Consider the following 24,662-nt stretch of genomic DNA (forward strand, 5'->3'; position numbering starts at 1 on the left):
GTGAAGCGCGGTAAACGGACACTCCCCCCCTCGGTGAGTCATCGCCGTCTTTCTCCGCGTTGGCTCTGCTGTCGCCGCCGCACTAGGTGGCAGGCAAGAGGGCGGCCTCGGGGGTGAAGCCGAAGGGTTTCCGTACCGTTCCGCACCGTTTCCCTCTGGCCCGAGTTCTGTCGCTGCCGCCGGAGGCCGAGCAGTAAATCCCAGCGGTGAAAAGAATTTGCAGAGATATGTGGCAACTTGGCTGAATCAAACTGGGCTGGCACCCCCCCCCCACTTCTTGATTATGTGCTGCAGCCGCCACCCCACTTCCCACCCTTTAAAGTAGCCGAAAGTCAAAACTTTAAAATGAGTAGGGTTTTGGTAAGGAAACGCCCCCGCCCTTCGCTGAAGAATTTGCACTCTGCATATGCCCAGAGCGGGGGGGGCAACTTGAATAAAATATGGAGAGGGCCCAGGTAAGCCTTCCCCGCATAATTGAATCACAGGATGAGGCACACACACACATACAGTTTGAATGGCAATGCCCATCGACTTTGGAGGGGGCCTGGTCCTCTCAAATATTCTATTTGGGGAGCAAAGACCCCTCCGCCCCTTGGAGTTGGCTCCTATGGCAGAGAGGCAGCTTCCTTTTTTAGGATCATGTATTTCCTAAGCTGACTTGATTCTAATGATACCTTAAGTTTCCAAGAATTTCTCAGACACATCTAACCCAGCATTCCAGTGCTTCCCACAGTAACCAACCAGGCAACAGCTCTCTTCTATATTGTATGTCCTCAGCAGCTGGTATTCAGACACACTGCCTCAGAACACACATATTCTAGTTAACTGTTATGGCTAAAATCAGCTAGACTTGTACTCTGTGAATTTGCCTAATTCCCTTTAAAACGCATCTGAGCCAGTGGCCATCATCTCACCTTGTAGCAGCAAATTGAAATAAACTTGTGTTATGTGAAGATGGGACTACTATCCTGACCACCAAATTCACTGGAATCACTGCACAGCTAAGGGTGTGTGTTTGTGTGAATGCGTATGTGTGTGCGCACTAACTCCTGGTTTGAGGTGCATCAGTAAATACCCTTAGGATCATTGCTTGGACTGATCTAGCACAGTCATGGGACTCTTGGAACAAGTTGGCATCCTAAATGGTTTGTGGAGACAATCGGAATGAAGTGCAACTTGAGATCATCAATTCTGCAATATAATTTATTACTAGAAATAAAACATTAGAAAAAGTCACTGGGGGAAAATGCTTATTACAAAGTTTTAATACATCTTATTACGAGAATATAATGATCTTACCTACTTTAATGTATATGACAGTTCAAAGAATTTACAGTAAATATATTAACATATTTACAAAGGAATTATCAAAACCTGATAAGAAAAATTAAACGTTCATGACTGGAGTTAACTGAAGCAAGGAGCTTCGTGTCAGAGTCTTTCCATTATGTATAGTCTTCTCTATGCCTTCCAAGTTCATGAGAAAACTTCGTCTTTTCTTCAGTCCATCTAAGATGGCAGAATTCGCAGATGCCAGACTTTGTGTTCTAAAAATTATTATTTTGTAAAACAGAAGATTAAATAAGAAACCTATTTTTCCATATTCAAACATTCAGAGTCACTTATTTCTCCATAAATTACTAAAAGAAATACTGGGTGGCACACAAGTACAAAAAAGTCATCTTTATTTTGAATCAGCTCAAGAATATTATGGAAATTATAGTATTTATTTCAATTGAAGGGTAAGGAATATGGAGTCATAATATGATGCAGCCAGCAAGTGTTCCTTATACATCATCCTTCACCAACCTGATGCCCTCCTGATGTTTTGGACTACAACTCCCATCAGCCACAGCCAAAAACATCTGGAGGGCACCAGGTTGGTGAAGGATAGTATACATCATTTAACTCGACAGTTTACCCAGACCCACTTACTGAGATATCTTGCCTGGCCTTTTCTTGCCTTTTCCCGCTTTTCTTTATCAGTGCTGTTCCTGAGCAACAGAAGCAAGTGTACAGTGACAGTACTGAGAAGAGGACTTCTTCCACCTGCTGTGCTGCAGTAAGAGTACTCTGTACTACCACCTGCCATCCCCTGCAGACACTTGGGCATTTCTTAAGGTCCCTTACATCAGAATTGACTGAATACAATGGCCTACCTTTGCCATTCAGAATTTGGTAGTGGTATACATGATTTGACCATTCATACACACGTGACAATTATAGCATTGTATTTAAAAGGTTGTTTAAGTGGGCAAAGTTATCCAAGCATTCATGAGGACTCCTTGCCTTCAAGGACAAGGAAAATGCCATGTTTCATTATAGGACTGTGCTTTCCCAGCCTTGCAAGGTCCTGAAAGGCCCATGTGAACAGAGTTGAGAGTTATCTATGCCAATAGGCAATCTGCATTTTTCCAGTGCAGAGCTGAAGGCCCTGTTAAAAAACCCCTTAAAGTACGATTCACATATGTGTACAAGAAATACCATTAACATTCTTTGTGTTTAAGAAAGTCACTTGTAACAGTTGTTCTTACCTTGGAGAATCTATTCCGCTGTCTCCTGTTATGCTGTGGTTTCCCATCCCTTCCAAGTGGTTTTGCTCATACTGGACACACTGATCTAGAACTGCAGCATCAGTTTTATCCAACAACTGTTGCTTTCTCGTATCATTTGTCTTAATTTCCCAGCCTTTTGGTGGCAGCATCAAGGATGCTAATTTTCCACCCACTTCATTTACTGACTTCTGCCAAACTCTGGTCTCTGCCTCATGCACATCATAGAAATCAAACAAACAGGGTTCAGCAGTATCAGGTGTCTGCCCATGTTCATAAACATCCTCTCGCTCTTCATTGCTTTTGTAGGCAAACTGAGATAGCTGGTGGCACACACAACTTCCTCCTTCTAGGCTCATCTTCTGATACTCTTTTAAGCTATCCTTAGATCTAGAAAAACCAAGGAATTCGTTTTCTTCACACTCACAGGGACCAACGCCATCTGTATCAATTCTGTACCTTGAGAAGTGAGAATTAACACTTCCATTTCCCAACACAGTTGAGCCCAGATCTTGTTCTATGCTGTTCCACTTCCCTGTATCTGAAGAATTATATGGGAGTTGGCTGGACTGCAGCTTGGACAAATCCACATCATGTTGCTCTTCATCACCATGATATAGAGAACTACAAGTGTTAGCATCATCCAATTCTTGATACGGAGTCGGTTTATCATAAGTGAATCTTTCATTTTGTGGGTTAACAGACTCAAGCCATTTGTTCATGTTAGTACACTCACTCTTTAAATTGTCATTTTGTCTGTGAGCAACAATATTTTCAGATTGTTTAAATTGTTGAGCATCTGCCTCACTGGGAAGATGGGTATCAGTTAGTTGGTGTGCTGTTTGACCCAGCAAGCCAGTTTGATCACACTGGTGAGTTTGACTGGAGTTCTGAGGATGCGTTTTCTCCACTACTACTTCATCCACAAATGAAGCAGAGGTGTTAGACACTGCCTGCATCTCCATACTGTTTGGGGTTGCCCTTCTATGCAAATTACCTTTGCAAGCTGCACTTTCCTCCAGACAACTATATTTGACTTCTTTTTGTAAAACCTTGCATTGTAGGTAATTTAACTGTTTCATTTTGTCGTCTTCAGCATCACATTTGATGCTGGCTGACTGCTTAGCTTTACAGTCCACAGTTCTTGAGGAATCCAGAGACCAGGACTGTGGGAAATTCTTCTCTGATCTTGGAGCTCCGAACTTTACATCATAGTTTTTCTGACTCCTATGTCCTTTCGCTGACTTATTCCCTTTACAAGAAATATCTTTAAATGGATTAGTAACTTCTTTTTTGTATATAAAGTGAGATTCAACATTCATTGCATCCTCACACAACTGCTGATTGCAAACTATAGTTTCATTTGTAATACAAGATGATGGATGTTCAATACAGTTTTCCAGTTTGCTATTAGCTGGTATTTGGTCATCACTTTTAAACTCCCTTGTTGACTTATTAACGTGCTTTTCTTTGTTGGACTGCAGTTTCCTGCGATGCTTTGCAGCTTTATTTTGTTTTTTCTGAGTGAACCCTTTGGGAAGATGTTTGTGCTTCATTGTCAACACTTCTGTAGAGGTTCCTTTACTGATATATTTTTTCTGCTCCTCTATTTTCTGCATCAGTGCAGTGTGCTTGGTTAAGTTGTCCACAGTCAGCACAGGGTTAATGCGTTTGATAATTTCATGTTCAACATCACGTGGGATATTATCCAAATTATCTTCATCCCTGACTGGCCATTCTTCAGGAGGAAACTGGGCGGAAAATGAAGTGTGCACTTTTTTTGGTTTTTCTTTCTTGGAAGTGTTGCGCCAGAAAAGGCTAAGACCAAACTTCTTAATCTTCTCCTTCTCTTTCCCTGACTGCATATAGTGAGCAGCTTCACAGGAACGGTTCTCAACAAGTGTATTGGTGGCCTGATTCTGAACTGAAAATCTGGATTCACAAGACCCTTTTTGACTTTTCCCATTAGGCTGAGGGCTGACATGTTGCTCACTGACTGCAGTCTGCCCAGGGAAACAATGGCAGGATCTGCAATGGGATGCAATAGGGAAATTATTTTGTAGAAGTTCTGCAGCATCTTCCACGCTTACAAGGTATGTAACAGAAGGCTCTTGAGGGCAATTATCTTCCAAAAGGACCCTCTTGTTGTTTTTCATAGCATTATTACAGATAAAATAGGTATTTGGGGTCACTATGAAATATCCTTCCCCAGTGTGATATATCTTCCGTTCTTTAATTAGCATCCCAAGTGTACTATATAGAATATCATGTGTGGGAGTTGCAATACCTAGAATAAAAGGGATGATAGTATAATATTAGTCATTTCTGTGGCATAGTCAATATGAAAAATAGTTTATAACTCTTACCACATTTCTGGGTCAGAACAAATTTATGCTGTAAACCACTGTTATAGCCTGCTCCTGTGTGTGCTTTCTCAGAATAAATTACTGTTGTGTTTCATGGGAATTGTTCCTGAGTAAGTGCACATACAACTGCAGCCCCAATGTTTTTCCAAATGGAAAAGGGGGGGAGGATTGCTTACAGCTAACTGATTTCTGACTTTAACTTATTCATATGGATGCACCATAGATTTTTATATGGAACAATTGTCTTCCTTTAATGCTAAAGGCAATATGCCTTCTCCCGGTTGGACAAGAGGGGGCAGCAAATACACACTAAAGGGGTTGCTTTAAAACATGAACAATAAAATACTCATTTAGAATGCTTCCAAACAGAAGGGTTTTCAAATGCGTGACCTGCAGACAAAATCCTTCATCAATCCTTACAGGCTCATTCGAGTCCCCAGCATGGCTAGTGAAACCCCTCCCACACAAATTACTGAGCCATTTTTAGGATTAAGAAGCAAACACACTTAGTAGGGCAAAGGAGGCTTACTCAGCATTGACATCCTACAATTCCCTTCAGATTAGTAGCAAATTTTGACTCAAGAGTGTGAGCAGTACATTGCAGTACAGCAAAGCAAAGCAAAGCAAAGCAAAGCAAAGTGCAGAATTGGCAGTTTGCCAATATATTTGCAGCCAAGAAAAGTGCTTGGACCCAAAAGTGGAAGTGCAGTCAGGTTCTGATTTCTGCCACAGTCCAGGAGGGAAAGGCACATTCTGCACAGATGTAGCTAAACTCATTGAGCCACCTCCCACAACTTCATTTCCCTCAATTAGACTAAGCAAAAGGCAAGTTTACCGCTCCAGTTCAGCAAAGGGTGATTTGTAAAGGTGAAGCCTCATAACATCCATTTATTTGTAAATCAGCAAACTGCCTGCAGTTATGATGTGTGGGACATACATGGAAGGAAGACTGACACAGGAGTCTCTTGCGGGGAGGTTCCTGCATGCTCTCCATGCTGCAGACACAAAGTGTACAAGGGCCAGGCCATTCAGTGCCAGTATTTACAGCTGTCTCCAGCATGCTACTTTTGCCACACAGAATGGCTGCCATTCATTCTGATGATGGGGAAGTAAAAAGAGGTGTATGGATCTGCTCCATCTCTAGTGGTTTCAGCCGCTGAGAATCAACCCATCTCATATCTGCACTGCTTCATCCTGGGTTCTGTTTCTCACTCATGCTAAAGCTGGGGTAGGGGAACACAACCTGTGGCCCCCCAGATGTTGTTAAACTACAGCTCCCATCTCTGACCATTGGCTGTGCTGGCTGCAGCTGATAGGAGATGAAATCCAACAAAGTATGGAGGGACGCAGGCTTCTCATTCCTGTGCTCAAGTGTGAAGGAAAGTTGGATATGATATTATTAGGCACCTGGGTGCTGCCTAATGAGGGATCTTTTAAAAAAAATAATACACCCACTAAAGACTACTTAAAAGTTTTTGGATGTAAATATAATATACTGAAAATGGAAAGTGTTACTGTGACAAACACATGTATCATGTAGGTTTGCTCATCTGGTATATTCTTTGCCCACATTCTTTTCACACAACCATCTTTATGCTCCTGATATTTAATTCCCCCCAACCCCCATGAATTTTGATGACTGCAAGCTGGCAGCCCGGATTTGTAATGCAGTGTGAGTTAGAACACTTAGATCCTGTGTTTTGTTTTTCATCTGCTGATTTACAAAGGGAATTCTAATTGCTTTCCTGGTCCCAGACAACATGCATTCTTTCACTCTGCTAGCTGCAAACCCCCTTGAGTCCAATGTTTATGTGAAGTGTCAACAACCCATGATTTAACAGATTACCTGGGTAATGTTTCCCCAGCTGATCCAGTAAGGTTTCCTGTGTAACGGTAATTTGAGCTGCATTCATATCAGATATAGCACAACACAAGACTTCTGCCAAAGGAACGAACTGGGACTGTGAAATGGGATTCATGTGCACTGGAGATACATCTCCTAAAAGGAATAGAGAGGGGTGGGGGGGGGGAAAGAAATGAACTTCCTTTGTACTCTGGAATACAGTATTTCTCCCCCCCCCCCCATTGCCCTTTCAAACCGTTGGCTTCTTTTAGCTTCAGCATGATGGATAAATGATCATAGTTCTAAAGAAATAAAAGCCATTTTAGCAATTATTAGCTCAAAAACAAACATCTTGAAGCATGTTAAGCAGATACTGCAGGCAGATATGTGTCTTCGGATGCTTAGACCATCACTTAAGTTCTCTGGTTTCTCCCCAAATACATACCATATGAAGTGAAAACACTAAGTTTTCCTTGGAACTATGTGAAACACTCAGTCTGTTTAAACATTTTAGAAGGTGTTACAGGACTCTTCCCAAGACATTTATGCGATTCAGTGAGTAATGCAATATAATTGAGGTTTAAATTAAATGTAGCCTACTCGAAACAGCTGTCTTGTGTTACAGCTAGGGCAAGAAAAGGTCTCTTTAGGATTATTTTCTCTTTAAGTCAACAAAATAAACAACAGTCCCTTTTGAAGAAGTTGTTAAACACTTCTTGACCTCTGTTTTACAACTGGCAATGGTTCTGTTTAACAGAATGTGTTTAGAGAAGTTCCTAAGAATGTCCTCTATGACGTTGCTAAGCTACTACCAGCAGGTGTATAAATCAGTGTCAGCTTGCTTTGTGTGGAATGGGAATTCAAGAAAAAAACACTGTGAATAGTATAACATTGGTGCTAGTTACTGTAAATGGAAAAGCTGGTTTCACAGTTTATTGCAAAGCACACCTTAAAATGGCTATTTTCTATCTTTGACAGTATTACAAAGTTAGTTTTCCAGGAAAAGCCAAGGTTCCAGACAAAAGGTAGACCAGCATCAGCATGTGTGGTGGCATAATTTCTTCCCAATGACACTTCTCGGGCTATTGTTAACACATTGCACAAGCCCTCTTTTTTTCAGCTTAACAAACACAGCAGGACCCATCATGAAAGGGCATCTTGAAAGATCAAGATTATCTGTTTATAAAGGTTAATCTACACAAATGAATTGTATAGGGGATAAACACACACATCACAACAGTTGGGGTCATTGTTCATATCCATAGCTATTTTAGATTGCAAACACTTTGAGCAGGATGCACCTAACAAGTCCCATCAGCAGAAGCCCTGCATGAGGACTTCTGCTTGCACAAGTCTGTACCATCAGCTTTCAGAAGTACCATCTTTACTTAGAAAGTATTCCACTCACTGGTGTATCCACACATCTAGTTTGGTGTCTGTACAAATGTGAACATAAAGTCATATCTCTGCTTCAACAATCCTATAAATATGCTGACCTGGCACCAGAAACCCATGCACCTAGCAATTATTGGTTGGTTACCAACAGGAATATAGTGCTTACCATTCTGTGGTGGCAGAAATGAAACACACCTCCTGGCATGGCCCTCCTCATAACAATATATTTAAAGCTTAACAAAAATATTTGTTTTGGCCCAGAACAAAGGAACCTGGCACCCATCAGGTACAGCAAATGCAAGCCCCACTGATTGCAAAAATACAGCTCAACTTCTACAGTGAGCAAAGTAACTTTAAAAAAAAAAAGAACTTCACAAACTCCAGCCTAGGCAACCTGCCAAAAATTCATGTATTATTGACCCTCAAATGATTTTACCAGTCTACTCAAACACAGATAATTGTTTACACATGCGAAATCCGAGAACGCATTTTCAGAGCATATACCAAAACTCAATGTGGGAAAGTCATCTGCAATACAAGAGTCAGATAACAAAACATAGGGAACAAAAAGTCTCCAGATACGCTTCACCAACATAAAAAGATGTTTTGTTCTGTCCTTGTAACTTGAGTGTTGCTGGATTAATGGTGCCTTCACTGGGCAGGTAGCACATTTCTGTCTTCCCTTCAACATTCCGATTCAGATGTAGAGCGAGTCGGCGCATATCTGTTATGGTCAACAGATCTGCTGTACACTAGAGCTCAACTTTAACTTAAGGTTATTAAAGCTGAACATACTTGGTAGTTCACAATACTGATTATGCTTAGGAGTAAATTACAGGAGACTTGGAAGATCTAAAACTGCATCTCACAACAGTTTGTTTTTTACTTTATAGCAGCCACAGAGGTGGTGTGTGTGAATTTATTTATTTATTTATAAAGGTTTTTGTTTGTTCGCTTCCCTTGCACTAAATTATCCTCCTCCAAAAAAGCAGCTGCTGTGTTTGCGCCCAGCAACAGTATACACGTCTTCTCAGAAGTAAGTACCATTGTTTTAAATAAGGCTTACTTCCAGGTAAGTGTGCAGTCTAAATCAGTTTTCATCAGCAGCACAAAGATAAATAGGTCATTTTCATTCAGCTATCACAGGCTTCCTCAACTTCAGCCCTCCAGACGTTTTGAGACTACAATTCCGATCATCCCTGACCACTGGTCCTGCTAGCTAGGGATCATGGGAGTTGTAGGCCAAAAACATCTGGAGGGCCGAAGTTGAGGAAGCCTGAGCTATCATGACTCCAACATCTCTTTCCTGGCCAGGAACTACCAGTCCAGACTCTATTAATGCATAAGTGAAGTTAGGATTTCTTGTCCCAGGTACATCACTTTTAATTGAATCATATTTTCCATTTTAATACCCATTTACCCAATTTTAAGAGATCCTTTTGGAGCACCTCCCTTATGCACTGAGTGGTAATGAGGACAAGCAACTTTTCTCGAAAAAGAAAAGGAAGCAAGCTGACACTACCAGAGAGCCACAGCTAGATTGTATGTGTGAGGAATAAATATAGCCCTAGCCGTTAGAAATTAAAGGCGAATTCTAACAGGTTTTGAAATGTGGTGGTGAGATTTCCAAGTCACATAACACAACGGGTTGCTAATTATGTCATTTGGACCACTGCAAAACAATAAATGCTTAGAGAAATATAAGCTCCTGCCAGATGGTAACTGGAAGCATCAGTGGCAACTTGACATTATAAGCTGAAAGGTGGAGCACTCCCTGTTAAAAGGGCAGGATGATTTTAGTGAATGGTCACTTTTAGTGTGCCGCTATTGATCTTAACTTTTGTACTTGCATGAACCGTATTTGTGTTAATTTTACTGCTGCAAATCACTCGGACTTGGGTAGAAAGTGGCAAATAAAATAAATATATAATAAATATGTGGTGGTGGTGGGAGTGAAGTGGTAGATTGTCAACCAATTACAAAGCAAGACATGTTGCGAGGGGGTGTCTTTCTTTTTTTGGCCCAGATAATCCATATTTTGTAAAGCCGTCTACCCCACTGAAAGCAGTGAGGGAGAATTGACTATGACAGCATCAATGTGGTGTAGTTGATGAACCCAATCCTGAAGCCTCTTGGAGGAATGAAGAGACTCCTTTGATTCCAGCCCACAGAATGTCATTTCAGGCCCTCATGTTAGCTACTGCAGGCAATGCCAGAGGAGCTTTTCGTGGGTGTAGTAGATGTCCCTTGCCCTCCTGGGCAAAACTCCTTTCCACCAGTGGAGAGGCATTTCTGCCTTATCCTAACACTCTCCAGCAATCTTTGAATCTTAGGGAAAGGATGGCTCTGTAAAGTGTAGCTTCCTCTTTCTTGTTTTTAGATTGGCTGTAGACATTTGTATAACTTTGTGAAATTGCGTTTTGTGCATTGTATCTTTTGAGGAGCTGGTGCTTCTATTTATTTATATCTGGACATCTGAATTAATAATTTATTCCTTACAGGACCAGCTTCCTGGGGTGGGGGGTTACAACTGAAGATCAGGATGGAGCACAAACTTGACAATGTCCTCCTTTCTTCTAAAAATGCTCCATTCTACATAAGACCTCTGCCCTTTTGCCTCTAGTACTTCCACTGCCCCAGTTCTTCTAACACAATGTTTTGCATTGAACTCAGATCCAAAGAAACTCACACTATGAGGTCCCATTGAACTTAATGGGACATTTAATAGCAGCAAGTAACAGGTCCTCCTGATTTCAATTGTATATTAAGCTTTCTTTGGATTTGGGCCACATTTAATTAGTATTTTAATAATGTAGCAAGTCTTCATTTGAATTTGTAACTCAAAGAGCTTCATGAATGAGGAATCATATTAAATAGAAGCTCCAAGTCTCCCAATTGGCTAGGAGTTTTAAATGAAGCTGTAAATTCTTCCAGGCCAGTTTCGGACCATTGGTGATCACTGTTAGGACTTTTCTGCAGCAACTTGCTGGACCGATTCACTGCAACCTTGCCCTCCTTCCTGCTCTGCCTGTCCCTTATTCTACTGCTTAACTGCTGCCTTGGACTTCAACTTTGTAGAGTCCATTTGCTTAGGATAAATGGCAAACCCCAAAATTCCTGCTTATGAGCTTCCTTCCCACTATATTCTCTTCAATGCTGCAGTGTTTGGTTAGCTGCTACATAAGTTAGGTTTGACTTCAGTTTCATGTAAACCGCTTAGTTTTCATGATTAAGTGGTATATAAAGCTTGTTAATTAATTTTTTTTTTAATTGGCACCAGATCATCCAAGTAAATTAAAATAACCAAAACTTTCTACTGTACCATGATGTAACTGGATTTGATGACTTATAAAGCACCATGTATTAGATAAGGATGCTTTTGCAATCATTTCAGTTATTAAAGTTGTGATAAAAGAAGTATGAGAACAAAGCCTAATCGATTACAGTGGTACCGCTGGATGCGAATGGGATCCATTCCAGAGCCCCATTTGCATCCTGAAGCGAGCATAGGACGGGACTGTGCATCTGCGCGTGCCGCGTTTTGCCGCTTCCGCGCATGCGCGTGACATAATTTTGAGCGTTTGTGCATGCGTGAGTGGCGAAACCCAGAAGTAACGCGCTTCGTTACTTCCGGGTCGCCGCAGAGCGCAACCCGAAAATATTTAAGCTGAAGTGTATTCATCCCGAGGTATGACTCTACTTGGGCATCTCTGCTCTGTTAAACAACTACCTTGACCATTGTTCAATTGCTTGCTTGAATGTATTTATGCTTAATTCCACATTTTTAGATTACATCAACATATGATGGCATGGCATCGTGCTGCAGATTGCAACACACACTTAGTCCTTTATTAACTCATCTGCTAATTAAAAGGGAGAGAGAGAAAAGGTGCAATGAGAGTATTCACAGATCTGTCTGGCAGTGATAGGCGATTTATTAGGTGACTGGCTTTCTCTTGCCTCACCAGTCAAATGGATCAAATAAATCCTTATCCTCCATTAACAGGAGTATAGGATTAACTCAGGATTTAAATAGGTGAATAATGACTGATGCTCAAAGTTAATTTCCAACCAACCAACCCCCACCTACTTTTTAAAGACCATGGCTTTCATCCCCATCCTCCCCCCCCTGCCACCTCTCCCTGTGGCCAAAACTGGTTAGTTTTGTTTTATTTCAAACCAAGAAGCACAGATTTAAAACAAACTCCCTACTCTGTTAATTGTCACAGGATGTTGTTCTTGCCAACAGCATAAAGAGAAGGCTCAGATCAATTCAGGAGCTTAGACAGTATGTTACGATGTAGTATACCTCTTAAGTTCCACATGGTGCGAACAAACAGGGTTGGTTGTTTCCATTTTGACCTGCTTGCAGGCCTTCCCTGGCTAGCCTTTTAATGAGGCAGAAGCAACCAGCATTAGCAAAAGTATTTGAAAGAGTGTTTCAGCAACTATTTGATCCATTACAAGGATATTCTGTGGATTTCAGATGATGTTTTTCATAAGAGTATCATTAAAACGTACGAATGCATGAAATGATTATGAATGATTTTCAAAACAAAACAGGACTTCTTAAGTCCAGCATTAATGGGCCATGAGTTTTCAAACCTATGCTCGTTTGCCAGGTGGGTTCAAAACACGGATGAAAGGCAGGCAGTCATGGAAGGAATCCAAGCAGCACAAAAACACACAACCGTCTGCTCATTTGCCATCCCTCATTAAGCTCATGCAGTATTGGTAGACGACACGTCCCACAGAACAAGTGGCTAGAACAAGTTTCATGAATATTTCGGCATTTAAGCAAAGCTCAGGTGTGCTGCTAACAAAACACACGTTTCCCTTGCATTTTAACATCCCATTGTAATGCTCCTGACTGCACATGCTGCCCAAATATTCAAAATGATGATACACTTTTTAATTTCCCATTACCAAAGCTGTCGCTTTCCCTCATTATCAATTACTTCTTTCTTACCCCCCCTCGTTACCCCCCATTACTTGTTTTATGGTGGTTTTTTTAACTATTGCAGAAAATGCCATAAAATTTAAAAGGTGGCCACTGGCAAAATCTTATTTCAAACAGAAATTATGAAAGATGAATATTAAAAAACTGGCACTGAAATTGAATCAATCACTGCCAGTGCTACTTGGACCAGGGAGGGGGCCGTTTCTAAACCTGTTCCCAACTTTGAAACCAAACCAAGACAGCATTACAGTTGTTTACTAACAACAAGCCTTTGTGGCATATAGCACCAATTTCACTATTAAGCATAACATACCACAAACATCATCTATCATCAATAACCTAAATCCAGTACTAATTACAGGGTCACTAGTTGACATCTGTTAATTTTCTGCCTTTTAATTATTATCCTCTGTAGATAAAGGTTTAATTTCAAGACCAGACAATTAAAAGGTGGTTAATTCTTAACCAGGTGAAAATTTTCTCAGTTCCTTTAACAGAAGGGCAAAGAACTGGTTCATGAACATATAAATATTCCCCACAAATAGTGGCTAGGATCTAAAGTGTTATGGGATAGGGTATCTTCTGGCACTCCTTCCAACCTTGGTTCTCGTGCTCCCCCAAAACAAACTGAAAGTTGGGGGACCCTCAAAAGTTCAGTGCAACACAATGGGCTGCAGTCAAAAAGGGAAGCTGGATTTAAATGCAGAGAGGGCATTTAAATTATGTTTAGAGGATGCTCCCCCACTTACACAATTTTCACTTTTGCATGCAGGGGCCCAGAACATAACCCCCACATAAGTGGGGGGGATGCCTGTACTGAAGGAAACAGTGTGTTGCACAATCTTTCTCTCTTTTTAGGCTAATCAATTTCTTGTTTTAATTTATATTCCTCTCCTCCAAGAAGCTGGAAATGGCACACACGGTTTCCTCCTCCCCATTACCATTTTATCCTCATAGCAGTCCTGTAAGAAAGGCTACCCTGAGAGGTGATGAATGGCCCATGGTCACCTGGTGAGCTTCATGGCCAAGTGGAGAGTTGCACTTGGGCCTCCCTAATTACTGCTGTACTTTCATTCCAAGAAAACAAAGGAGAATGAGAGGCCATGCTACATAACTCACTGTTTTCCCCTCAACTCAAAAAAGGTTATCTGGTGCCACTAAGGTTGTATCAAAAGATGGCTGGCTTATGTAACCACTAAGCACATTACTGGTTGCTTTTCTGTGGGGACCCCTACTTCTATTGTTCCATGTCAAATATTTTAAGAGAGCTCCACCACACACACACAAAGTATGCTTAGGCACATTGTTCTGTGGCTCTGCTGGAGTCCTCAGTTTGGCACAAGTAAATTGTCCTGGGCAAGGCAAAGGAACTGTGTGTGTGGTTAGTGATCATATGAACCAGTCCTAATTCTGAATAGGACTAAGAAAGCGTAGCAGAATAGGAAAATGAAGCACAAGCCATCTCACAGGACTGATATCTTTTAAATTACTGTGTCAGCAACAGAAAGGGGCCATTGATTTTTGAAGAAACCTAAAACCAAAATACTCCAGAGGATACGCAGGAATACCTAGAACACGATACCAAGCAATAGCTAAAACGAGGAAGGAAGGAAGGATTATTTGGGCTCAGCAATCAAAATATGAGGCACAAAAGTCAGCGGCAAACGATTGTGTTCCTGAAGCTCCTATATAACATAGGCCTTGTTCTTGCCCTTAAGGATATATTTGGGGTGGGGGTGGTTAGTGAAAGGAACCACAGGTTTAAATTGAAACCATTTCACTCAAAGCCCAGCAAACATATGGAACACGTTATAAGGTAAAAGCCACAGGGGCAAGTCACAGGAACGTGTTCAACAGGCAACTGGATGTTTTTATGGAATGAGGCAGGAATGAAAGACATCACAGGGAGCGGGAAAACACAAAGGAACAGATGTAAGAGGAGGAGATGGCTTACTGGGCCAAAGGAGTCTGTCCTGTGTAGCTTGGTATGTAGCTCTAATGTTAGTCCTGAGCTTTGAAAGCACAATATTTTCAACTGTTGTAAAATTAAAAGTGTGGGAAAAGCACCTTGGCTTGGCTTGCCTGGACAGCGGTGGAATGTCCTGCACAAATCCTATTCTTGTAGACAGGAATGCCACAAGAGCATCGTAATGAGGCTTGCACAGGAGAACTCTGTGGATATCGCCATGGCCCACAAAACATAAAAAACAAAGCAGTATTAGAAATAAGCCAGGCACCAGGTGCCAGGCACGTTTTGCGACTGGTGCGGGTCCAATTGCAACCATATGGAGATCTCTGGATGCCAGGTTGACATCTCCATCTGGCTGGCTCCTCCAGCTTTCTTAAGCAGGTTAGCAGAAGAGCTTATTTATTGCATTTATATCCCGCTTTTCCTCCAAAGAGTACATGGCTCACCCCCTCTTCTCAGTTAATCCCTACAACGACCCTGTGTTGTATCTTAATAGGCTGTGATTGGCCCAAGGTCACTCAGAGAGCTTAATGACTGAGTGGGGATTTGAACCCTGATCTCCCAGGTCCTAGTCCGGCACTCTAACCACTACACCACACTTGCTTCCTAGGGTACTTCTGCTATGGGGCAGCTATATAAATTATGTAGTAAATAAACATGGGGAAAGCAACATGTCACTTAGAGAAGGGTCTGAAATATTTTCCTTGAAGCTTGAATTTGTTTTATTCTGTATTGTTTTATTTGATGTTTTAATGTGCTGTAAACCACTTTGAGATTTTGTCTTTAAATTACAAAGTGATATAGAAATTTATTATTATCATCATTGTTAATAGAAGAAGAAGAAGAAGAAGAAGAAGAAGAAGAAGAAGAAGAAGAAGAAGAAGCAGCAGCAGCAGCAGCAGCAGCAGCAGCAGCAGCAGCAGCAGCAGCAGCATTGGGGAAATGGTGCCTAAACAATAACCCAGGTTTAAGGTGCAATTTGGCAATTAGCTTACTATCTGAGTTTCTAACACTGAAACAAAGGTATTGCCAGTAGGGCTCTGCAATTTTGAGGTCCTTGTGGTTTCTTTTTCCTTAACTTTCTGGAAGCTATGCACTCTGCCTTTCTAGTGCAGAACTTCATATCTTCCCCTTTTAAAAGGGAGGGAGAAGTAGAAATATTATCCTTCTGTGCAAAGCTACACTCCCAGTACATCACGCAGGTGCTGGCTATCGTGCCACTGGCACTGGACCAAGATGGGGCTATGAAGAATAAAACAGGGAGGGGGGCACACTATCGTCTGGAAGGGCCCTGAAAGGACTCTCACTGGATAAACAGCTCTCAGCTTTCACTTCTGTAGAAAGTTATTGTTCCGATTTTTCCTGTGCGAGTGTTAATAATTACCACTTTATAAGCTGAGGTAGTTTGTTGTAATATGTATACACCTCAGATCCACAGGCTCAAACAAGCCTGTAAATTGACATAAAACTAGGATATTGCTTAATGATTAACTGCTGTGCATAACACATCTGTTACCTTTTTCTAAGACCACTCTACGGACTGCCACATTACCATGTCAAAAGTGATCCAAGATAATCAGTAATCCAAACTCCAAAGCACCCTTCTCTGTGCTTTGTTAAGGGAAGCCTCAGTATAGTAATGTAATCTAGGGGTCGGCAAGGCTTACTGGACATGGGCCGGATCACTCCCGCGGAGATACTCCATGGACCAGACCGGTGCAGCGTGATGCCAGAAATCACATCTGCGCATGTCCATGGCGCCAGAAATCGCTTCTATGCATACCCAGATGCCGAAAATCTGGAGCCATGGAAGAGAGTCCCCACATTGCACTGGTTTAGGGCAGCGCGCGGGGACTTGCTGAGCAGGCGGCTCAGTTTGGGAGTGGCTCGTGAGCCGGTTAAACAGCCTCCATGGGCCACTTCCGGCCCATGGGCCTTAGGTTGCCTACACCTGCTATAATCCAACTGTAATTTGTTATGGACATGCATGTGTGAAAATACTGATGTTGCAATAAAATAAAAGGTAAAGGGACCCCTGACCATTAGGTCCAGTCATGACCGACTCTGGGGTTGCAGTGCTCATCTCACTTTATTGGCCGAGGGAGCTGGCGTACAGCTTCCGGGTCATGTGGCCAGCATGACTAAGCCGCTTCTGGCGAACCAGAGCAGCGCACGGAAACGCCGTTTACCTTCTCGCCGGAGCGGTACCTATTTATCTACTTGCACTTTGACGTGCTTTCAAACTGCTAGGTTGGCAGGAGCAGGGACCAAGCAACGGGAGCTGACCCCGTCGCGGGGATTCGAACCGCTGACCTTCTGATCGGCAAGTCCTAGGCTCTGTGGTTTAACCTACAGCGCCACCCACGTCCCTTGCAATAAAATACCTATCGACTAATGACAAACACCACAAAGGGTAAAAGGGTAGCTGTTTCTTGCATATAACAGATAAAGAAAAAGAGAAAATATTCCAGCACACAGGCAAGAAGATAGGTAAATCTTTCTCAAGTGACACGGGGAAGAAATCAGTGTAACTCTTAAGGAGATTGTTCATTTAAAAATGAAACCTTGTAGTGGAAAAGTATAGGTGCCTCTGTTGTGCTTTAAGTTGTCTCACCTCATCATTTTATATATAGGGGTTCAACAACAAACTAAATTATGCCCACTGACCTTGCCACCTTCTAGTCTGACTCAAGAACTGGCCATTCTTACATACTTGTTGCATAGAATGATAAATGTGAAGCACTTAATATTTGGCATTTTTCTTAAGAGTGTTCGTGATGTTAGTACAATATTAGGAAACCCCTACAGATATGATTAGCCAGAGATTCTACCAATATCAATCTCAGCCTTATTAAGATGGTAATCAGAGGCTGAAGCAAGGAAGTAAGAAGGAGAATAACTCCCAAATAATCAGGCACTTTTGCCTCATCCTGTTTCATCTGGACATAAGAAGTCACATAAGAGCATCACGAGTACAGTTCTTGAAACTCATTCATTCTACATTAATAAACTAAGATAAACAGAGTTGTAGAATTAGGCAAGAAACCTGGAAATACTAACTTTCAGCTACTTTAATTGGGAAAGTTTTTTTAAAACAAAGGATGCTGTGCAGTCGTCTTCTCAATGGATTTTCAGCACTTGAATATGAGACCACTTGCAAGAAATTCCTGAACAGCTAACACTGAAGGAATTGTATTACTTGGCGGTTAACTTCAGCAGGACTCTGTATGGGCACCAGAGTCTCCCATATGGATCCAATTGCAGGATCAAGGAGATAGCTGTTAAGTGAAAACTTAAAACAATGTTTATAGAATTCTGCATTTGTAACCATTTCCTTTATATGTTGCCTTTACTTAATATGGCACCAAGAGTACCACACCAGAGGGTATGGCAGAATATTGCTACATTTATGACAACAGCAATGTTTTCTCTACAATACTGGGTTTACTATGCACACAGGTGTCACCAAACTCATACAAGCTCCACATTTTGCAGGGCCAAGGGAGATTAATATTCACCAAAGCGAAACCACACAAATATAAATATTTAAGTGTCTAGGTTTATGTAGGAAGTCTTAAAAAAATTCTTTTACTGAGGCGAGGCAAAAGATTGCTAACATCTCAGTGGTTAAAACAAGAATATTTTCATCCTGCTTGAATGCCTTTTTTTTCTTTTCTTTAAAAAAGTTAGCTGTTTCTCAAGAGGGCACATGAGTGCCCCCGGAGGAGCATATTTCTCTCTGAAATAAAAGACCCTTCCTCTTTTTCAATTAAAAAGCAGTATGCTCTCCCTAGCTCCACAGAGACAGCAAGAAAAGAACAGATTAACCTTCGGAGCGCCTACATTGTGTGACAAATCCTTGTTTACCCTCTCCCCACCCTACATACAATAGCATGACCGCAAGGTTCTTTCTGTGAGCTAAGGAACCCATTAGGTATTAGGCAATGAAGAGATTACAGTCAAAATGGCATCCCCAGCTGACAGGAAACATTGGAGGATTTTTGTTTGGTTTGGGTTTTTTTTGCTTCAGATCACTTAAGCCTAAGAAGAAATGCCTAGTCCAGGTGCTCCTTTCCACTGGTTTCTTTATTTAATAAAACCTTGGTCCTCTAAGGGATAACAGCTTACTTCTTGCCCTATGTTTCTTTGCCAGAGTTACTGTAGTCAAGGGCTTCCCACCACACAGAAGGACAGGAGTTTGGAATTATGGAACGAAGGGGTTGAAAGAGAGAGAAAGGAAGCAACCTTTTCTGAATGCATGCAGACCCCAGATTATGCTTGGAGGCTGCTTTAAAAGAATTTACATAGTGAACCGTTAACATGCAGTGCCTCATTAGGGCCATTCAGTCTACACTACCACAAACATACACAAGAGAGCGAGTTTTTAGTACCAGAGAAAGTATTCCACACCACAATGCATCACATAGGGATAGTCCCCATGTAGAGCAAATTCCACCTGGTAGCTGTATCAGGTTCATCAGTTCCAGCCAGCGTCCCTTGATGTTGCATTCCCAAATGTTATTTAAGGTCTGTGTTCACCCTTCACACATTAACTGTTCATTACACATGCAGAAGGCACTACCAGGCTTTTTAAAACAACCCCTAATGCTTATCACCAACACTGTGCACGGGGTCCCACTCTTGCAATGGGACTTCCCTTTTCTCTGCATGCACACCCTCAGAATCTGCTCCAGAGGGTCCTCTAGGGAGAGGAACATTCCATCACAGAAGTGGAAGCCTTCTGCACAAGCAAAACAGCAGTGAGGTATACAACCCCACATGTAGCTGGAACATAAGTAGTCTCTCAACCAAGCCCTGGGCAGATCCAAACTCCTTAGCTCGGGTATGTTGGTCTAGCCTCAGAAGCCCTGAGACGAGAAAACTGGCTGTACATGAGTCTGGAGCTGGAGAAAAACACTCAGCATGTGCTCAAGACGCACTTCCTTACTATCACACGTGCTTTAGGACTCAGAGCATCCTTAAACAAACAAAAATCCTGAAGGGCCCAGAATCAGCTTAAAGCAAAACCTGGCATATAAAGAGTCCAGGAGTCGGTTCTAGTTGAATCCGGCAGAGAAAGGAACGGAGCCAGGATCGGACCCGCAAGGTAAAGGGAGGAACCAAGAGAGAATCTGACGGAGCTGGGCACGCGCGCTGGCTTCTTTTCGGAGCCCCAGCTGCGCAGGTGATCTGGTGAAGCTGCGCCCCTGGCTTGGCCAACCGGCTTGCTTTGCGCGCTCGCTCGCTCGCTTACCCACAGCCCTGATGAGGAAGCCCTTGGGCGGGCGCAGCGCCCTGCGAAGCCAGGCGTCGCGGAGGAGCTGCAGCGGGGCGGCGGGGCCCTGCAGCAAGAGCACGCCGCCCCGTAGCCAGCCCTGCAGCCACACCCGCGACACGGCGCGCGCCAGACCGCCGTTCCAGTAGCAGGCGGCGTTGGCGCGCCGGAACGCCTGGAAGACGGCCGCGCCGCTCGCCTCGTCGCTGCAGCTCTCCGCCTCGGGCTCGCCCGGGGCAGCAGCAGCCGCCGCCGCCTCTTCTCCCTCCTCCTCGTGGTGCTGGTGCTGCTGCAGGCGGCGCAACACCAGGGCCAGAGAGCTCGGCGCCAGCTGCACGGCGCGCCGAGGCGGCCGCGACATCCTGGAGGTGCCTCAGGCTCTGCCCGTTATTCCCGCCGCTACTGCGGTCGCTACCAAGCGAACCGAGCCCTTGCTGGCAGGGGGCGGGGAAAGAGCGGGCCTGTCTCCACACGGTGGGCAGGGCCTGCCGGAGAGCCGCTGCTGCGGCCCGACCCCCCTGCCCGCCTCTGGAAATGGCAGGTCCTGCTCCCCTTCAGTCAGGCTCCGACCCTATGAGCGCGCGCGCGCGCCTGCCTGGGAACAAACGCCGCCGAAGCCGCGGCGGGAACATGGCTCGTTAAGTTGCGTTGAACATCCTCGAAGGGCCGTAGGCAAATGAGGTCGCGCGGACGTTTTCTTGCCAGGCTGCCAAAGGGCAGGTCCTCACCAGGGTCGGGTTGCTAGGGCTTCTTGAGGGAGGTTCTCAGCACTTGGGACCCAAAACCATCCAGGACCTTGTGCGCCAGTATATATATCATGCTTTAAAAACATGCAGCACCATCAGCCAATTTTTAGCTGTTCAAAGACCAAAGGTACTGCTAGAGTAGAAAGTGTCCTCGTCACAATACTTTGACACATCAGACATGCACAAAACACAAGTGATGCAGAATGGGCTAATGCTGAGAACAGAAATGTTTATGTACCTTCGTCATGACGAGATAATTGCATGCTATTGGCTCCTTTTTTATTTCTGTGTGATTTTTGGAACTGGGAATTGTTTTTAAAGTGTTCGGCTGATTTGCAGAATACTTCAGCATTCTGAGCTGAACTTCAATTTAGTTGTTTGGGTTCTGTGAGCGTCCTTCCACCATGTTGGTTTTTTAAAGTGTATATATATATTTAGTTGAGATTTTTACAGTTGAGATTGAGAAAGAAGTGTTTTGTGATGATGACCATAATAGAAACTTTGTGTTGCTGTCATTCATATTTTTATATCCAGCTGGAAGATTACATTCTTGAAAAACCAGCATGCACATCTTACGCTCCAAAGCTTTTGTACTTTATTACATCTGCACTTACATTAAATTAATCCCGTCCATTTAGGAAGCTATTGACATAGTACATTAGGATTTTAAAAGGATCTTTATATGAAATTGCTCACATTTTCTTACACAATAAGAAGCTTTAACAGCTGTTTAGTTGCAGGATATACTTAGTGGCATAAGGGTAAGTAGTGATGTGTTACTCAACCATTCCTACTTCATTTATTATTTTTCTACCTACTTTTAACATCAAAACTATATATAATATGCTGGGAGAAGTGTTAGAATGGGTGCATTGTTATTTGTCCCTGTCCCTCCCCCCCCCCCCGATTTTAAAATAATAATGCAACTCAAGCAGAACAGACCCAGTTAACACTTGGGGGGTGGGGGAGAAGCAGGGCATCTTTGCCTAAGTTGACAGTTAATTAAAACTATAGTCCTATGGGAATAAATCCCAGTGAACTGTGAAGTGAGATTTATTTCTGAGTAAACATGTACTGTATAGAATTGGGCTGTAATCTTAACCAGATTTTCTAGGGAGTAAGCGCCATTAAACTCAGTAGGATTTATTTCCAGGTTTGGCAACTGAAGGTTTTTGGGGCTTTCACCACCGTGAGCTCTGGAAGCAAGCTTTTAATACAGCTGTTTAAATATTTTCTTGATTATCCAAAAATGTTAATAGTTGTATTGGTTTTGAGGATTTTTGTTTTTATTGTATATATTGTACACCACCTTGTACATCCTAGCACATGTCCACTGCATAATGTAAGGTGTCACCACAAGCACCAGTGTCTTAAGTAGCAAATACAACTGCCTGCACATAAAATGAATTGGTCCTTACATGTTCCAGTCCTAAATGAACTTATGGTGATATCCAACTAGGTTTACTCAAAGCAAACCAATGGGCCTAAGTCAGTTATGTACTCATGTTCATTAATTTCAATGGATCTACTCTGAGTAGGACTAGCATTGGGTACAACCCATAGTTTCAAACAAGCTCTGTGGCTGTCAGTAGCCGTTACTAAGACAAAAATATGCTTAGGATCAAAATGTTAAGAGATAATGATCCCACTGTGAAAACCACAATCTTAAACCTGCTTACTCAGGAGTAAGCACCAGTGGATTCAATAGGACTCACTTCTGAATAGACATAGTTAGAAGAATGCTGTAAAGTTAGATGTAATAAGATGGTGCTGTGGTTAGATTGTGCTGGAAGTTGTTCAGATGTTTTATTCTTTTTGCAAACCACCTTGAGGGCTTTTTTTTTTTACAATCAGGCAGTGTATAAATTTTGTGAAATGAAGTAACTTATTTGTAAAGCTGTATTATTACATCTAAACAGGATTTTAAACTGAGAAAAGGCCAATCCTATGGCACATTGTGCTAACAAAGCAGTTGGCATAAATACTGCTGCTGAAGGGTTAAAGACTCAGCATTGGGCGCTGAGCCAGTATCTTGTGTTTGTGCCCCATTTGTCAAGAGGGTGGTCATATGTCCTCCTAAAAAGCTGAAGTCTCAGCCCTAAGCTTATCTATTCAGTAAAAGTATCCAGATACATTTTAGCTTCCAACAAAGGGAACGGGGAGGCTTTCCAATTATGGCACACTCCACATTTGTTATGGATAGATGCTTATATGGGTCAGATATGTCCCTATATTTAATGATACTTGCCAAGTATTACAATTGGAAGAATAAGAAAAAGGACCAACCCAAGTATTTCTGTTCTAATCAGGACTTAGCACAAAACGGTAGAAATGTAATTTTTTTATACACGTGTTTGGTTCTTTTCCTCTTATAGTTAAATACAATGATGATACTTCTTTTGAAACATAGCAATCAAGCCACCTCCCATCTTCCAATCCTTTAATTAAAAAATAATTTTAATAATCTAAGCCTGCACTATCTGGCACTTTGGTCTCCAATGATATAGAAGTTGAATTTGTGGCAACACATTTGGCTTTTTTATGCAAATATGGCTGGCTGTTAGCCAATTCCTTCTCAAGTGTAGCTGAGAAAATGGGATAATTATTCTGTAGGCTTTTCTGTTCTTCAGATGACAAGAAAGCCTATTCAAATCACTCCTTCTACTGGTGTGTCCTACATGCAAATGCACTAGATCAGTGCTTCCCAAACTTAGGTCTCCATCTGTTGTTGTTTTTTTTTGGACTACAATTCCCATCATCCCTGACCACTGTTCCTGTTAACTAGGAATGATGGAAGTTGTAGTCCAAAAACAGATTATGACCCAAGTTTGGGAAACACTGTAAAAGGTTAAGGTAAAGGGACCCCTGACCATTAGGTCCAGTCGTGGGCGACTCTGGGGTTGCGGCGCTCATCTCGCTTTATTGGCCTAGGGAGCTGGCGTACAGCTTCCGGGTCATGTGGCCAGCATGACTAAGCCGCTTCTGGCAAACCAGAGCAGCGCACGGAAACGCAGTTTACCTTCCCGCCGGAGTGGTACCTATTTATCTACTTGCACTTTGACGTGCTTTTGAACTGCTAGGTTGGCAGGAGCTGGGACCGAACAACAGGAGCTCACCGTCACGGGGATTCAAACCGCCAACCTTCTGATCGGCAAGTCCTAGGCTCTGTGGTTTAACCCACAGCGCCACCCGGGAAACACTGTACTAGGTGCCAAAATGTGAAGCGGTGAATATGCATACAAATACCTGAGGGATGAAAGGGGCACAGGAGGAAGAGCCCCGACTACCCAAAGATGCCTCCACCTGGCAGAGATCAAGGGCACACACACACACACACACACTGCTCTAGGATTGTGGGGAACACTTACGACAGAGTAGTGCAGAAGCATGAACGCATATTAGTGATGCCACCCAGAGTCTCATGAAGGAGCAATTGAGTTCATAGTCCAACTTTCCCTCTTCCAGCCACCCTTTAACTGGTAAGGGGGCTGTTCCTTCACAGGTCGGGAATCTGTGGTCTTGCGTATGTTTTTGTCCTCTAACTTTCATCAGCCCT

The 24,662-nt window shown here is 42.7% G+C and overlaps 1 protein-coding gene across 2 annotated transcripts; it reads right to left on the minus strand.

Annotated features, from left to right (window-relative positions):
• Positions 1–54: 54 nt before the first annotated feature.
• STOX1 (storkhead box 1) lies at positions 55–21,513 on the minus strand. 2 transcript variants are annotated; one of them, XM_081006827.1, is made up of 4 exons: positions 20,340–21,513; positions 6,765–6,917; positions 2,535–4,839; positions 55–1,547 (listed from the first exon to the last, which is right to left on the minus strand). In XM_081006827.1, exons 1-4 carry the CDS (start codon positions 20,719–20,721, stop codon positions 1,388–1,390), a joined length of 3,000 nt encoding a protein of 999 aa, XP_080862953.1. In that variant the 5' UTR covers positions 20,722–21,513; the 3' UTR covers positions 55–1,387. The 2 variants fall into 2 exon arrangements, with proteins under 2 accessions (XP_080862953.1, XP_080862954.1); XM_081006828.1 differs by lacking the exon at positions 20,340–21,513 and adding an exon at positions 19,214–20,255.
• Between the last annotated feature and the right edge of the window lie 3,149 nt (positions 21,514–24,662).

The sequence above is a fragment of the Podarcis pityusensis genome (assembly GCF_964106645.2).
Source record: "Podarcis pityusensis genome assembly, chromosome: 5".
Taxonomy (NCBI): domain Eukaryota; kingdom Metazoa; phylum Chordata; class Lepidosauria; order Squamata; family Lacertidae; genus Podarcis; species Podarcis pityusensis.